The 17,238-nt window shown below is 43.4% G+C and overlaps 1 protein-coding gene across 1 annotated transcript in view; it reads left to right on the plus strand.

Moving 5' to 3' along the window:
* CLMP (CXADR-like membrane protein) overlaps nt 1-17,211 on the plus strand; it is a 34,770-nt gene extending 17,559 nt beyond the window's left edge. The window contains 6 exon segments of the mRNA XM_010015832.1: nt 11,394-11,551; nt 12,228-12,429; nt 13,218-13,382; nt 13,725-13,847; nt 15,402-15,543; nt 16,917-17,211. Of these exon segments, the coding sequence (XP_010014134.1) occupies nt 11,394-11,551; nt 12,228-12,429; nt 13,218-13,382; nt 13,725-13,847; nt 15,402-15,543; nt 16,917-17,211 (1,085 nt within the window).
* Nucleotides 17,212-17,238: the final 27 nt, after the last annotated feature.

Consider the following 17,238-nt stretch of genomic DNA (forward strand, 5'->3'; position numbering starts at 1 on the left):
TTGAATCCATCAAATAAATGATGTGCTTGGTTATCCCCACAGACCACACATGCTGGGCTTTAATGTAAATGTGGCTGACAGATGGCTGCCAGACATTACAATGGGCTTAATCACTGAAGACCCCACCACCCTGATCCAGCAGCTGTGTACACAGTTTGTGCCACGGTGGCTGAAATCAACCTGGTATTTAGGAGCTCCTGTGCACCCAAGGCAGTGGGAGAGGAGCTTTGTATGCTGCTTTCTGCGCAGTCTAAAGTTGCAGTGAAGCAGGAAGGCTTTTGGGTGTGGGACTTGAGTCTCATGGGTCTCTCCTGCTCTAAGACTTCAAGCTTGTCACGGAATAGCACAAAGCAGAAGGGATTTCTGGAGGTCTGTGGCTCAAAAGCAGTGTCAGCGTGAATCAGGCTGCTCAGGATTTTAGCCAGTCCAGTTCTGAATAGCTCTAAGGATGCTGATTCAACAAACTATGAGCCTCTAGTCTAGTGGATGACTGTTCTCATAATGATTTTTTTTTTCCTACTATCTGACCATTATTCCCCATTCTAGGACTTGCCCATTGTCTCACCCACTGGTTGTGTACTTCTGAGAAGCCTGACTCTGGCTTCTCTATAATCTTCTTGTTCCCTATGCAAGTTTTACACATGCATCCCCGAGGCATGCAGGTTTTCTTACATAAATTGAAAAGGACAGAAGTGAGGGCCAGAGAAGATGCAGCCTGTCCAGGAAACCTTACATCTGCATCAGGGCTTGAGGTCCTTTCCTGCTTCAGCTTTCCTATTGGGAAGCTTAAATGAATTCCCTGAGAACTCCCCACTGCCCAAGTCTCCCAAATAATTCAGTAGAAATGTTTCTTCCATCACTTGTCAGACTGTACAGACCTACTGAAATCTTTGTTTCCATGGAATGCCTGTATCCCTGCACTAGCTCTGGAGTTCTTGTATCCTGTCCTTTATGTCCTTTCCCCTTTGCAGATAAAATACATGGGTTCTGCAGGACAACAAGGTGAGTCAACAATGTGCCTTTGTAGCAAAGGCTAAAGCAGTTCCGATAACTGAGGTGTTGGGAGTTAATGGTTGGTGCTACAGATGTTGTTTCTTGTCCACAACAGCAGTTTTAAAAGTGGCTCTGAAAGATGATGTGCACATGCTTTGATAACAACAAAGTCCAAAATACAGCTGTTCACAAGATAGGAATAACACTAAGTTGGTTGGACCTCTTAGATAAACTGAAAAGGAGGGTGGAAGTCCTGAGTCCTGGAGCTGGTCGTGTGTGCTCCCCATTCCTCCTAGGCTTAATTCTGTATACTTGACCCAACCTTTACAGTATGTTCCTTGAGAAGATGCCTGACCTTTTCATATCTCATCAGCAGAGTGGTTCAGCTGTTGCCTGAATCCCATCTTTACCCTCGTCCCTGCTCCAATCCCCTCTTCCACTCCAGCATCTTGGAAACACTGTGCTTGTGCACTAGAACTCTATGATGTACTGCAGCTCTTGGAATGCTGATACCCAGTGCCTGTTTTTACAAAGGGCTTGGCCTCTCCAGTCTTTCTTGGGGCATCCCTCACTTTAGGAAAGGGACATGTGCCAGAGGAGAACTAGATTGCTCTTTTGAGCAAAGGTCACAGGCGTATTTGGCAGGCATGCTGCTTGCATGTTCTCATTCAGGGTTTCTCCTAGCAATGGCCCTAGGCTTCTGCAGATTTCATTGCTTTGCAGAGCCCTTGATATTTCCAAACATGCAAAATATATGTAACAAAGCATTTCAGCTGCTGGCATTGGAGCCCTGTGGTAAGCAGAGAAGAAAATCTATCTCCATACTGATCTCATTCCTGTTACAGAGACAGTTTGATGTGACCATTAGAGATGAAGTAGTTCAGTGTGGTTCAGCACTGAGCTGTTTGACTCCGCTATAGTTTCTCTCCTCTTGTCCCCCCAGCAATCTGCAGGGTTTATTTAGCTCAAGTAATACTGAAGCTTTGCTTTAGTCTTTCCACCTGTATGTTTGAAAGCCAGTTAAAATTGGATTTGAAAGTCAGTACTTTGAGTGTGCTCCTATTTTTGGGGGAAGTGAAATGGATCTGCTTTCTGTTTTAGTCCTTATGTCTCTTCCAAGCATCTTAGATGGTAACTTAATTGATGCTTTGAACCTTTAAGACTAAGGTTTTTTATAGCTGAACTAAAATTAAAAAAGAAACAAAACATGTTTGTAAGTAGACAGTTGAAAAACTAATAACCATGCTTTTCTACAGAGTTTTAAAGGTTCCAAAACCTTCATAGAAGCAAAAATTTGAGTAATTCTTCATTTTCTTACATTGTTTCTTAGGTTGTTGCACTTACTTTAAATCAAGTTGGTTTAACTTTATTGTATAGTCTTGCCCTTTTTAGGATTGTAGGCTGTTGTCAAGTGGAATGGATCCAGAGGTTGGAATTCAGCCCTCTGCTCACTGCAATCCTGTGGGTAGTGGAATCCTCCTCAGACTTCACCATCTCTGGCTATTGTCAGTGCACGAAATAACTTAGGTTCAGCTGTGCTGAAAAAACATACATGCATGAATCTATAATGCCTTAATTGTGTTAAATAACACTTATTTCTTGTGTCTGACTTTGCAGTCCTTCTCTTAACTTCAGAATCACTTGCAGCAGCTGTGCAGTGTTGCTGTCAGTTGGAATAGCTGTTGTGCTCCACTTTGGGAAGCTGTCCCTCCGCAGGGAGAGTGCTTTCCGAAGCTTGCTTGTCTCAAAGTGAATACAAGTTCTCACGAGTATAGTATTCAGTCTAGTCTTTGGCTTTTGAATGTTACTGAAAAGCTCGAGATCGTTTTTAGCACCAAATGCAAGATCAGACCTTCTTCAGTACAAAGTGAACTAAAACTCAGTGTCTAGAGGTTTAGTGAACTCTCAGTGTGATGCTAGCTTCCTAAAATGCAGCTGGATGTCTCTTCCAGCATTTACAGTGGGGTTTGCATTCCTTGGTAATCCCCACTTGCTCAGTTTGTAGCTCTGATTCAGAAAGTGGGATTTACAGAGCTCCGCCTCTACTTATCTGAGACCTTAGTGTACATGTCCAGATGCCATAACTCCTGGTAACAGTGGGGAAGCAAACAAAAGATGATGTATCTGTTCTCAGTTTTCTTGCAGCTGGCATTCTGTTGTGCCAAACTTGAGGAAAAATGCAGGGAGGGAGTTGAAACATAGTGATAAGCAAGATCATCCTTTTTATTCCTTCTAGTTCATACTGAAGCCAGTGCAAGGATGAGGATGAAGAGAATGAGGTTTCTTCTATTATCTCACCTCTGGATTCAGTAAATATAATGCAATTGGTCCTAACTACTATATCATCAGTGAGAAACAGGCTGCAGGCAGCATCTGTAGCCATGACTCCTCTGGAGTTAAGCTGTTGTTTTTTCTGGTCTTGTGCTCAGACCAAGGGACTGCACCTTGTATTCATCCTAGAAGTGTTGCAGGGTCTGATGTCTTCACAAAGTCTTTCACAAGACTTACAGGGGTGATGGGGAGGAGCTGCTGCTGCTGTTCATTTTCTGCACTAGGGCAGGCTGTAGTTGAGGCTTTGAGATTGAGTGAATATGAGAAGTGACAGAGTGCTAATACATTAGACATCCATTTTGTACCATATTAGTAGCGCTTGTAGTTGGATAAGTGAGATGTCATACCATGTTATGTGCAATTATGAGTATACAATTGAACATCTCATCGAGGTAACATGGATGTGCTGAACAGGGGCTGAAGTCTGTACCTTAAAACTATATCAAACTTGGCTGAAAATGAAAGGAAGATGGAGAAAGGCATGAAGTTTACTTGTATCTTCTGAGGTTCCTTGTACGTCCTTTGGCAAGCTTAAACCAAGTTGAATTTCTATAACAAAGCAGAAAAGCACAATCAGTTCAGTGCTTTCTGGTTAACATCTTTGATGCTAAGGCAAAATAAGAAAGACGAGGGAGTCCACAGTACAAGGATGGCTTTATTTGGCATCTTTATCAATTCAAGTCTTGTCTCCCTAGTTTGCAGAGTTACCTCAGCTGATGCAATTTGCTCCTTGGATTTTGAAATTGGTGAGGAAAGATTGGATGGAAAACAGTGTTTTGAAAACAGCTTTGTTGCTGTCTCTTTTGGTTTGTGTTCTGGATTCTGCTTGGTGTCTGCCTTGGGCACATAACTTCATTTCTGCATGCTTTCATTTCTATGTCTGTGAACTGACAGCAACAATAGGCTCACCGGAAGGCTGAGGCCGAAGCACACTCCTCAGACAGAAGACACCCTGGAAATTATTACTGAAACCATCTTCTCATACTTTCAAGCCACATTGGAAACCAGGCAAAGGAGTGAAATTCCTGATGTTTAGGGGTGGAATGTCTTGTTCTCTTCCTTTCCTCAATTCCAAGCTTTGTAAGGTACACAAAGCAGCCCAGAGATGCTTGCAGAGAAAGGGAGCATCTGACAGCCATAGGTGCTTCAACCCCCAAGGAATCTGATATGTACTGACAAGGTCTCTGTGCAGATCTAACCCACACAGCTTGAAATCACCAGCTTGTTACTGAGAGGCTTAGCTGAGCTGTTGCTGTAAACAGAAGGCACCTGGACCATTTTACTGATACAACTGCCTGGATTAAAGGCTAAGGAATTTCACACATCCCCCTGTACAAACACTCTGTAAACCACTAAATAGGAAGATGCAGTAGTGTTGCCTTGTCTTGTGTTCTCTGGTCTCCAGGGTTGTAAACCCAGAATCTCCTAGTTGCACTTGATTTGGAAATGCACTGAGAAAAAGGACAGCCATAGTACATACATAGCTGCTGGTGGCCTGTGAAGATCCTCAGCTAATGGAAAGCTTCAATATTGTTCCAGGTTTGGGTTCAATTCTGTGTGTTAGTGCTAAAGGCAAACTTCCTGATAGCATTTTCAGGGACAGAATTCTACTGCTTGATTCTAGGAATGTATAGGTAAGACCCTGAGATGGATGTGGCTGCTGGGTACCGCAGGATCAGTCTTTCATCTGCCTCTATTAGAGAAATGTTGAGTTTTCTGCAAAGAATACTGCATCCTTGCTGCTGGGGCCACTTGTAAGACCCAGACTTGCTCTTGCACTTATGTGCAGTGTGAAGACATTGTGCTTTCAAACACACGTGTGCTGCTGTTATCCCACAGACCACTTCCCTGCCTCATCCAAGCCTGCCTGGGGAAGGATTGGTGCCCTTGCTTCTGCAGCTGTTGATGTTTTTGTTGGTAGGAGCCTGTATATCACCAGCCAAATTATAGCCCCGTCCTGCACTCTTGCTTGGTTGCTGCAAGCCTCTAAAACTTAGAGGCTTTGCTGTGTGAAATGTGTTTTCTGTTCTCTTTGGGCCTTCCTGACTGCTCTACAGTTTCAATTCCAAATGCCTCACGTCACCATTTGGAAACTCAGAAGCATGCAGGACTCTTCCCCTTTGCTTTCTGTTTCAACAGCCTCCTCAAACCTCAGCCCCACGCACATGTGGTTCCCATTAGAGAACCTCTGCTTTGCTCTGTGGATATGGATGGGGATAGGCTGCCCTCTTGATTTGAACACAGCCAGCCTGTTCCTGTGGGAGCTGACTGCTAGCTCACATGTTTCTTATTTGAGATGCTTTTGCTTCACAACCACATTCCTCAAATCAAAGGCAGGCAGAGGGGAGCAGGCTGCAGGCAGCATGCGCTGGGGGCCAGGTCTTGGTCACTTGGAGCACTCAAGCTCTCGGGAGAAGGTGACATTTGGCCTTTGTGTCTCTGCCAGCCAAGGAACACAGAAAGCAGATGTCCCAGAGCGCAGCCTTGGCTGAGTTAATTATCCTTAGGAGACTTGAGCCACCCCCATTCCTCCTCCCTTGTGCAAAGAATGCAGAAGAGCTGTCTGTAAGGAGACACCGTTTCATGTTTGTTTTGGCTTAAAATGCTGTCAGAGTAGGGCTAGTTAGGGCTGTTAGGGCTAGTGTGGTCTGGGGGTGGCGACCTCTTGGGTTCTCCTTACAGCTCTGGAATAAACCAACATTAGCTATCCACTGTCTTTGTTTATCCACAGCGGAGACTGGGGAACAGAGTGAAAGGGGAGAAAAAAGCCTTAATGTGCATGTGTCTGTCATCATTACTGAACAGTAATGATGGGGGGAATGTTTGGTTTCTTAATAGCTTAATTTTAAGGCCTACTGAGCTTTAAATACTTAGCTGTAGAACTAGAGCCTTTAGTGTCTTTAGCACTTAGTTGATTTGAGTTTCCAAGTCATGAAACCATCTCAAAGTTTCACTTGATGTAATGCTTTGGTCGTAAAAGTAGTTGTCTGTCTCCTATTTCAGCATGTAGAATTCTAAATTTGCTTATTAGAAAACGCTCAGATTTTGCTTATTATCACTGTAATGACCCTTGGACAATGTGTGGGGTGGGCTTTTGCTTTTCCACAAGGAAGTTCAGTAAGTTTCCTACAAGACTGGAGTACATTTCACGTCTAACAGATGTGAAATGTCTTAAATTCCTGGCATGAAGGACTGGTTCAAAGTTGCGACATGACAGACTGTCCTGGGCTTCTTGTTTCTTAACTCTCAAACATATTATTCTTGTCTATACCTAATTTAGACATACTGGGTTCAAATACTTGAGGGGGATGAATGTTTTTAGCACAAGATGAAGCAAGTCAAATGTGCAGCTAGATGAACACTACAAGCCTGAATAATTCTGGGAATATTTATTCTCTTTGGGCTCATTTCAACTGTTTAAGCCCTTCTCAGAAGGGCCCCATTTACAGATAGTGGAATCGCACTGATGTGAAAGTAACGTGTTAAAAGTATCCCAAGAAGGACTCAAAATGAGACCACAATGATGGTTACACTTGAGAACTTGTCTGTAGGGGACTGTTCTCCTTTCAGACAAGATGTGATGTGCCCTGACAACAGTGGCCATTCACTGTTCCTGTCACACTTGCACCCAGGGAACACTTTGATATTAATGAACAAAAGCAGATAGAGCACCTATCACAGGTGAAATGGAAATCATCCGGACAGTGCTATGAACTGTGCGTCTGGGTATCATTGAAATTCCTGCTTTTGCTGTTGTATGGAAGTACGTTTTCCTCAGCAGCTGATTTCTTTCCTGAGTTGCTTCCCTTTGGTGCTAGTACAGGATGTCTCGAGCTGCAGGAAAATTACAGGTTGCATTTCTCTTCCTTGGCCATCAGTGTCTTAGAATAGGCTGCTGCAAATATCATCTTTGATTAAAAAAACCAAAATAAGTTATAAGAAGCGTGGCTAAAGAATAAACTCCACAGGTATTCCTGAACAAACTGAAATGTCTCAAGACCCATTTTGGATATTCACATCTTAAATGAAGGTAGTGTAGTTTAGGCCAAGCATCACTATGGATTTCTTGTATCTTGATTCTCTGAATCTTCTCTAGGCTGTTCCTCCTAATTCCAGCAGTTAAGTGATATAGCACAACTTATTACTTTTTAAAGTATGATCTATATTTAGTCTTGCTGCCTAATTCAAACCTTGCTCTGAACCTAATGAAAGATTTAAATCTGGCAGCTCTTTAGCTTTTAGCACATGAATTTGCCTACAAATAAAGATGTCCGCAAAACACTTATTTTTGCTTTGATTCTGCTTGTATGTTTATGTATATTTGATGTTAGTATATATGTGCATTTGTGTATATACATATACTTGTTATTGGATGGGCATGACAAGAAACTGAGCTTCTGAATACGGATATGAAAGTATGTGTGATCATACTAAGGATTCAGACATCAAAATACTACTTTGAATGGATCTTAATATGTGATAAGGCCACATACACAGTCCCAGTTTGCTCAGCACTTGCTGCATTGCACAAGTGATGGCTCCTTCCCTCTACATCCATTTCAAAAGGGTGACTCTTAGAATACACATTCAAAATCAGGAGGCTTTTAATGTTGAAATGAGTCTAGAAAATACTTTGACACCTTTGCATGAGAAAGCTACAGGATATTGTCCACATTAGCAGCTTTAAAATCTGCTATGGCCTGTTATTGAGAGGGGCTATATGTTCCTTTGTGTCCCCTGGCTCTGTCTGTGCCCTTCCTCTAGTAAATCTGTGCCCGTGCTGCTTGGGGACTGTCTGTTTCAGTGAGCTGTGGTATTGTTTGGAATGCTTGTTGCTCTGTTCCTTGGATATTTAAAACATCAGTGAGGGATGGAAAACAATCATCTTTCTCCCTTCTCTGCAGGGTGTTGGGTGAGTTATTGTCCTCTTACAGAGAACAATAGAGTGAACATTTAAACATGTTCCAATGGTCTCTTCGCCCCAAATACAGAACATCGCATTGCTTGTGGTGTGTCAGCAAGCCTGCTGCCGTGCACATTTATTTCTCTCAGGCCCATGGCCAATGCTTTCAAAGTGCTGCAGTTGCAATAAGCTTAGTGTGCCTGCTCCGCAGGGAAAACCAAGCAGGCTCCTGAAGCCATGAGATGTAGGCTGAGTGAGGTCTGAGTAAAGCTGAGAGAAGCAGTTCCCGAATTGCTCTTTGCATCATCAAAAGCTGCACGCAGGATGTGGAAGGGAAGGAGGTGCTTTGGGGTAAGAACCGCGGAGCCTGCATACATGTGGCATTACCGAGCGAGGCTCTTGGATCCCACTTGTGGGAAAAGCAGCTATTGTCTGCCGGAGCCAGCCCTTAGGCGTTACTCTGGGTAGGCTCTGCCCCCGTGTGGACGGAGATGGAGCCGGTTGTGCACCAGGAGCAAGTTTTGGCACTCCTGGCCAATACATGGAGGTGTTTGCTGTTGTCAGGGGCTGCCTATAAGCAGACGCTTTCCTTTAGTACTCATATAAATGAAACTTAAACTGAAAGGGGGAATAAATGGTAAAAACGCTACGAGAAAAATCTCATTTCTCATCTACGCAAACACAAGAGAATTTCAAAGGGCATTTTTTCTTCATTTAATATTAAAATATGTAAATTAACCTAGAGGGGACTTGGATATGTTGTCTAATTCTTTCCCTTTTCTAAGGCATATGCTGTGAACTCCAGCACATATCTAAAGGTAAAATAAAGTGAGGGTCTTCTCTAGAACCCTGCAAAAACTAGATTTCCTTGTGGAAGTTTGTGGGGTTTATTAAAGATATAATAAGGACTAAAAGGACGTGTTCGGGCTTTTTTTAACCAGACATCTTGGGGAAGTATGCAATCTGGTTATTGGCTCAATGGGCAATTGGCTCCTTATACCTGTTTGCATATGCCTTATCTCACTGGATGTCTCCCTCTTCTTTCTCCCATTGAGAAGGCTATTTTATAGGCATAGGGCTCTTTCTCAAACCCAGAGCGTATTTGCTGGGGGCACCAAGAAGCAGACCAAGTTGTGAGCTCTCCTTAAAATAGTCTGTCTGTAAAACCAGTCTGTCCAAGCCAGGGAGGAATGAACATGATGCTTGTTATACTCCCACAAAGTGATTAATAATCATCATCAAAGCTTTTAATGTAAAATTACACTTTAAAATGTAGAACACCACAAAACCTCAGTGCTCTGCGGGCACAGGGCTTTGAAAACGCTGCAAATGTGATGTGAATGCTCACTAGTGAGGTGCTTAAATTAAGCTTATTGATCAGCCATCTAGCGAGTGTCAGCGTGTTAATGAAGGCGGCCTGCAGCAAAGTAGGCTGTGGGAGAAAGCAGGCGTTCATCCTAAGCAGAATGTATAATTGTATTTGGCAGATGGAGCTTTCAGACTAGCGAATCCAGTGCTAAACTGGATTAGTTTTCCCTTTAAAGAAAGCAGCTAATGTGGCTGCAAAGCTTTCACTCTCACCAAGTTATGCAGAGATCACTGGAGTAGAGGACAACTAAATGCTTTGCAGGACTCCACCTGTTTTGTATGTGTTTTATATATGTATATGTTTTACATATGTATGTGCACACAGTAGTGATAACTTCCATAGAAGTGCTTGGCAAGAATTGGTTAAATATGAGAAGCTCAGGAGCTAAGAGATGGTCACTCTAAAAACTAGATCTGAATGGGAGTAGGAACAGACTAGATCTTCTAAGACCAAAGTTAGTCCTGAAACAGCAGAAAAAGCTGAGGAACTGTCATAGTAAATGTAATTGTTCATCCCCCTATGAACCTAAATTGCTTAAATACAAGTATAGGAACAAATCAGCCTATGTAAGCAGAGCTGCTTATACTCTTGCCAGTAATCTTGCTATGTAATCACAGCATTGTGTGTTCAGTCACACATGTGACTTCTTAGTGCTGCCAACTCTCCCAGTGTCCATCAGGTTCACAGTCCAAGCAGCAAGATATTTCATCTCACTTCATTTCATGGAGAAGGAAGTGGTTTTAAGCTTTCTTCTTGCACAGCAAAACTTAAGAACAACCCAACTGCACTCTGAAGATTCATACACAGCAAGCACATGGGATTTGTGCCCCAGAAATTTCCATAGGAAACTTGGTTGGAAAATCTGCTTGGTGTTACAGCAAACCTGGGGGATCCCTGACCTAAATGCCCTTAATTTCCCATACCTCTCATCCTCTGGGTCAGTTTTAACTGAGTTTGAACTTACCATGTGTTCTCAAATTGGAGATGGGCAAAGCGAAGGATCAATCTGATTTTATTCAGTTTTAGCAGGCATGCAGTATAGAAAGAAACTGAGTTTCACAATGATTAAAGCAATTCTGGTTAAACATCATGGGCTCTGTCTCCTGGTCCGGGTTTTAGGGAGGCAGCATGCTTTTTTTGGGTGTTCCTGGCGAACGTTTCAAAGGCTCTGCTTCCCTCTAGCGTTTCAGATTGGCAATTTCTCACTTTTTTTCTCTAACTTTTAAATCCTGACTAACCATTTTTGACAATTTCCGATTTTTTCATGTTGCTATTCAAAGACGCTTCACTGGCCTACTTGTATCGTGCTTTTCTTATTCTTAACACACTTGTTCCCAGGCTGGGTTCTTATTTCCAGTGCTGCAATGCACACAAGGAACATCATCCTGGGTAAGAGAAAGGGGCTCCAAGCCTTGTCAGACTGACATAGGAACGAAACCACGGGCTCTGAAGGTCTTCTGGATGGAAGTAGTGCTTATAAATTAAGGTAATAAAAGGTGAAGGCAAAACCAAGGAGGTTATCTGCAATTTTGAGTGCATAGAGGAGGTGGGTGCAACTTTAGTATTGACAGCTCTGGAGTGTGAAGCCATCTGTTCTTCATGCTTAAATATTAGTGTGAAACTGCCTGCCTGTGTATCTATAGATGTCCCCTTTAATCAGCTGCAATCTGTCCAGGAAGCCAAGCTGTTGGGTTTTCTATGAAGCAAACGAGGAAGGAGCCAGCAAAACCTACGCTAGCAACACTTGTCAGTGCAGAGCTGCGCGGTTAATCCTGGCCTCTGACCACTGTCTTACAGCTTCCTGCTCCGTTTGGCTGGCCAAGGCTCAGACTGAGTTCAAGAGAGTGGCTGAAGAAAACGTGACTTTGCCCTGTCACCACCGCCTGGGTCTCCTGGAGCAAGGGAGCCTGGATATCGAGTGGCTGCTGCACATCTCCGAAACAGTACAGAAAGCGGTAGGAAAATCATTTTGTTTCTGCATTGACATCAGCAGCATCCATTGATTTAAAGAGACTTCTCTGAGCTTTGCAGGTAGTTCTGATGAAGTAGTGTTTAGAAAATACAAATTTGAGAGAGATTTACAACATAGAGAAGTTGTTTGATATTCACGTATGCTGCATTGGAACAGGTTGTGTCACAATCAAGTTTGCTTTAACACTGTTTTATAATCACTCATCACCGGATAAACTTCAGAATCGCCCTTTAGACTTTCATATATGACCTTGGATGTTTTAGGCCCAGTTTTTGAAACCTTGCTTTCAGGAAAAACCACAGTAGTTCAGCACTTACAAAAGTCAGGTCTGCAGTAACTTAAATTAGCTAGCCAAAACCAGACAAGATTAAAGACTGTTTTTATATGTTGTGACACAAGCTGACACCTATTTTGACACCACCAATATAAATCTCTAGCATAAATACAGTTTATATATCAGTCTCTGACTTGAAATGCAGCTTTAGTTTTCCACCCTGCCACAGGCTTCCTATGTGCCCCTTAGCAAGTGTCTTAACCATGCAGAACCTTAGCCTGCAATTCCTGGGAAGGCTCTGATTTGTTGTTCCACGTGAAAGTAAAATTACAGCTGGCTGTATACATGACACATAGACACAACAGTGTCCTTCTCTGCTCCTCAGGTGATCACTTACTCTGGGGGCCGTGTTTATGATGACCTGAATGAGGAACAGAAAGGGCGCGTTTCCTTCACTTCCAACTTCCTTGCTGGAGATGCATCCTTACAAATCATATCCCTGCAGTCCAGTGATGCGGGGAAGTACATATGTAAGGTTAAAAATGCTGGGCAGTACGAATGGGCTCGCATCACCCTGAAGGTTGTAGGTAAGCACATTTCATTGTTCTTCCAAAGGAAAAAAATCACTACACTCATTTCCTGGGAAGAGATTTATTTCAGCAGGGTATAAATACACAAAGACGTGTCATGATCAGGTTTCACTGTCCAACTCTGTATCTGCCTTTGCATTTTTTGGCAAAGGACAGGACACACGAAGAGCCTAAAGAATTGTTTTGAGGCAAGTGTAATTGCCTTCAAAATCATATGAACTGTTCTTTCCAAGTTATCTCCATGATCTCATAGGATGACCATCTATGCTCAAGCCGATATTCTAGCTTAGCTGATGATCCAGATCCCTTGCTGAGGACTCTGGGTTCATGTCCCAGGACCCCAAATTGATCCAAGTCACTGGAGACAAATAAGCTGCTGGGGTTAGCATTTCCTGTGGAAGAAGTGCTGTGGCCTGCCAAATGCTGTGGGGAGAAGGAATAAATGGAGAAGTAGGGGGAGGGAAAGGATGTTCTCTAAATAGTACCTAGAATAGGAGCACAATGATACAGCTCCAATGAGGCAAGTATCCACGAGGCAAACTGCCCCAGAGTACTATAAGGTGTCACTTCTATGTCTAAACCAGCCAGCTCTACTTCTTAGACTATGGAGTTGCACACAGTTGCAGCTAAAGTCCCCTAATAAACATCACTGGTGTCATTCCTTAATGTGTTCTAAAGAAGGCAGCTCTTGGAAGCTGCTTAAGTTACGCACTTTGCCAAAGAAAGGGTTCTCACTAAGGAAACAGTCTGATGCATTTGCATGACTTGTCTTCTGTTTCTTCCAGAGAAGCCTTCCAAGCCCAAGTGCTGGCTAGAAGGGGAGCTGTTGGAAGGCAAGGAACTGTCCTTGCAGTGCCGTTCTGCCTCTGGCACTGCCCCCATCTCCTACCGATGGCAGCGCATAAATGAGGAAGAGAGAGCTGAGCATCTCCCGCCTACATCAAGAGTCAGTAAGTCAGATCATTTCCTCTTAGGGCTCTTGGTACACTCAAAACTAGATAACCACCCACATGTACGTGCTCATGTACAGCCACACGACTGCTTTTTAAATGGGGATCCCTTGGTGGCAGCACAAGCAATGATACAACAGTGTTCTTGCTACTGCAGCTGGACAAGGAAGTGCATATAGGAGTTTGTTTAGTGTTTGCTGAAGGCTGACAAGTGAGGCATCATTGATTTGTTCTTGAACTGATTTGATCTGGAAGTTCAATCTGTGCTTCTGTGTGCTATCCACTGTTAAGCTTTCCTGGTCTTTTTCTTTCTTAATCCCAGTGTTGGTTTTCCTGTTTCAGACATTTCTAATCCTGGGCAAGTCCTACTGAAGAATCTTACGCAGATGAGCACAGGGTTATACCAATGCATTGCCACCAACGAGGCTGGACAAGAAACCTGTGTTGTTCAGGTGACAGTACAGCGTAAGTGTTGGCACATAACTAGTGTTTGCACCACTGTATGAGCAATGATGCTGTCCCATCTCACCTGGTGAACTTTGCCACACCCTTCATCCTTCAATCACATGAAGTCATTCTCATTTATTGCACTTACGGTTTGCAGACAGTCCTCTGTATAACTCAAAGTGGTAAATACATCATTTCGGCAGGTCTGATAGAAATCTGGGGTTTCAGAAGGACTAATGAAACACGAGGGGAAAAATAGCGAGGGAGAGGTTCCAGAGTCCCCAGATTTTAAGGTACTTCTAGCTGGAGTGATTGCATGAGGTTACTCTCGAGTATAAAGTCTCTGTGTGAATATTCCATTGTTACAATTCCAAACTCCATATGTCTTGCGCTTGGGACAGTAAACTCTCTACAAGCAGCTGGAAAGGCTGACTTTGATGTGAAGTAATGTGCAGAATAAAAAGCAACTTTTGACATAATTTGGGTTTAATCCAGACTTAATAAACTCTGTTGCGGACACCAGAGATTAAAATCAGTGTTTTACCTGGTTAACCCCATCAAGGGTGTGTCCATGTCTAGGTAAGGAAACGGGTGGAGTTTAGCACCACATTGAGGACAATCCAAACCATAGTTTAGCAGGTTTTTATGTGCAGGCCTCAGGGGAGATCAGCAGGAGCTGGAACTGCTGTAATAAGACTGTTAATGGAGAAGGCTCTTGGAGATTCCATAGCTTTGGAATCTTGCTGCCCAGCCAGGCCTGAAATAACTGGAATATGGTCACGTAGCAAGGGGAAAACCTGTTTGCCTCAGCCATCTGAAGTAAAAGCATCCATACAACTTGTATGCCAATTGAACTGAGTTGGTTTAAAACCTCGCTTTGGTTTGCTAAACCCTCCATAGGGACAAGCCTTAAAGAAATAACTTCTAGCCAAACCCAACCTAAGCACTCTTAGGAGAAGAAGTTGTCATAAAGCATCAGCTAAGGGCCCATATATATGCTAGGAAGTGTTCTTCCCTTAACTTTGTTGTTTTGAATGAAAAATACCTTACACAGTGTGGTTCTTTGTTCCGTCCTCTCTACACCCTCGGATCACTTTTTTCCCCCAAATTGAATAATTCATTCTTGAAGTGGATTGTAATAATTTCAGGATGAGTTGGAGGGAATAAAAATCTCCATGGGAAAACATTTGCAGTTCAAACACTCTTCTTTCTCTAGGGAACTGCTCGGTGCTTTGTTTCACATGTGAGTTGTCCTGTCTGTGGTTCTGCGCTCTTATGAGAGAATTATTCCTCGGAGATCTCTTTTTCTCCTCATTTCAATTCTGACCCATAGCTAAAGGCAAAGCACTTGTGATCCCACCCTTCCAGAGGTGAATACCTTTATCACTGTTAGCTCAGCTTTAGAAACAATGCCTGAAGATAAACTGGTTCAACCTCAGTGTGGAGACACGCCTCAATAAATAGACTAATATATTCTGTTCTGATTTATACACAGTTGTATTATGGACTAGAATCTGACCATATGGCACTAGTGAGAGTTTACCAGCTAACACATTTGTTTCTGGGCAATAGATGCACAAAATATCGGCATGATCGCAGGAGCAGTTTGTGGTGTGGTGGTGGGACTTTCCCTCCTTCTCCTTGTGGTGAGGCTGACAATAAGGAGGAAAGAAAAGAAGAGATATGAGGAAGAGGAGGCACCAAATGAAATCAGGTAACGCCTTTTATTTAATCGCCCATCTCCCACCCTCCCTTCTTTCAGTTTCACACATCTTTTCACTACAGTTTTAAGTAATCTGGGTGTTAAGTGCCTTAAGGTTGCTCTAAAAAGCTTTAAAAGCCTCCCTGAAACATTAGTGACAAATTTCTTGACTGCGAGAAACTTTGTGAAGAAATTCCAGAAAATTACATGGATGAAAATCTCTTTTTTCCCCTCCCCCCAGGATGTATTAGCATAAAACTCAACAAAATACTGTCTCACACTTGCCATTTCATTAGTTTTAAAGCATTTACATAATCCTCTCCAAAAGTACTAAATTCAACCCACTTGAATGTGGTTTTGAGAGGTGGTTGGTTGCTTGGTTTTGTCTTTTCAATGGCAATTCCTGTGGGGAATGCTACGAGGCAGGCAGGTCCTTCTTGAGTCTTCTGAACAACTGTGCTTCTGGATATAGCTCAGGGTGAAACATCCCCTGTGTGCAGAGCTAAGAAGCCTCACCCTGAGTGGGTGTACCAAGAATGCTGACGCATGTTCTTTGAACTCATCTGGTACATGCGTGTGAGCTCTGCTGCTTAACTCCCCTGAGCAGAGATTGGTCACCAGCCAATTGAGCCTGAACTCCTCAGGAAGGAAAGCCCGGGATAAAGATATTTCCAGGAATGAGTTTTAGCTGTTCCTGCCCTGGAAGAACCCCTTTGCCTTGTTCCAGCCTTCTAGCTGTAAAAGACTGCCTGCTCTCATACATCTATGTACCGTTAGGCATCTCTATATTCATTCAGCAGCTGATTACTCAGCCGGGTGTAAGGCTGCTAGCAAGGAAGTAGTCTCTGCTGATTTCTTCCCTTCTTCCTGTTCTCTTTGTTTTCAAATCTTAGTTTGAGCTTCAGCCTTTTGTATTGCCTTTTTATGAATGACTGTTACCTCCTCTGTGTCTCTGGACCCAGTTCTTGCACTTCTTTCACTGCCCACATCTCTTTTTGTTTAACTAGAAGAACCAGTCTCAATCCCGCCTCGGTCATTTGTCATTTATGAGTAAGGATTGCAGAGCAGACAGTTCTATCTGTACTGTTTGCACTGACACTTGGCATTTGTTCCACAGACCTCAAAGCTGCACACAAAGAGCCAGTCGTGTGCAGCGCCTCTTCTAAATCCATACAACCAATTGTTCCGCAGAGCAATAAGGAATTCAGTCCGGAAAGTTATGTAGCACAGAACTCAGAAAGCCCTGCACATGCTCAAACTGCCAGACAAGTACGTCCTGGCGATTTGCAGCTTCAATAAGCAACTTATTGCAGCAGCAATTCAGTCTGGTAGAATGTCTTAAGTGTTCTCGTGGTATTTGAGCCCTGTTGTCTGTTTGATTGCAGAGAAGATGCAGAGGCACCCAAGGCCCATCTGGTCAAGCCCAGTTCCTCTTCCTCTGGTTCCAGGAGCTCGCGCTCAGGTTCCTCCTCAACCAGGTCGACAGCCAACAGTGCCTCTCGCAGCCAACGGACTTTGTCGACGGAAGCTACTCCCCATCTAACTCCTCCCCAGTACAGCCAGAGGGAGGCAGAAGGGAAAGAAACTGAGCCCAAGAAAGTCGACTACACCAACCTGATGAAGATGGGAGCGACACTGGTCATGGTGCCAGCCCAAAGCCGGGCATTCCAGACAGTGTGACTGCTCACCAGCTGTCTGGAGATTCCT

The sequence above is a fragment of the Nestor notabilis genome, unplaced genomic scaffold, assembly GCF_000696875.1.
Source record: "Nestor notabilis isolate BGI_N333 unplaced genomic scaffold, ASM69687v1 scaffold3286, whole genome shotgun sequence".
NCBI lineage: Eukaryota > Metazoa > Chordata > Aves > Psittaciformes > Psittacidae > Nestor > Nestor notabilis.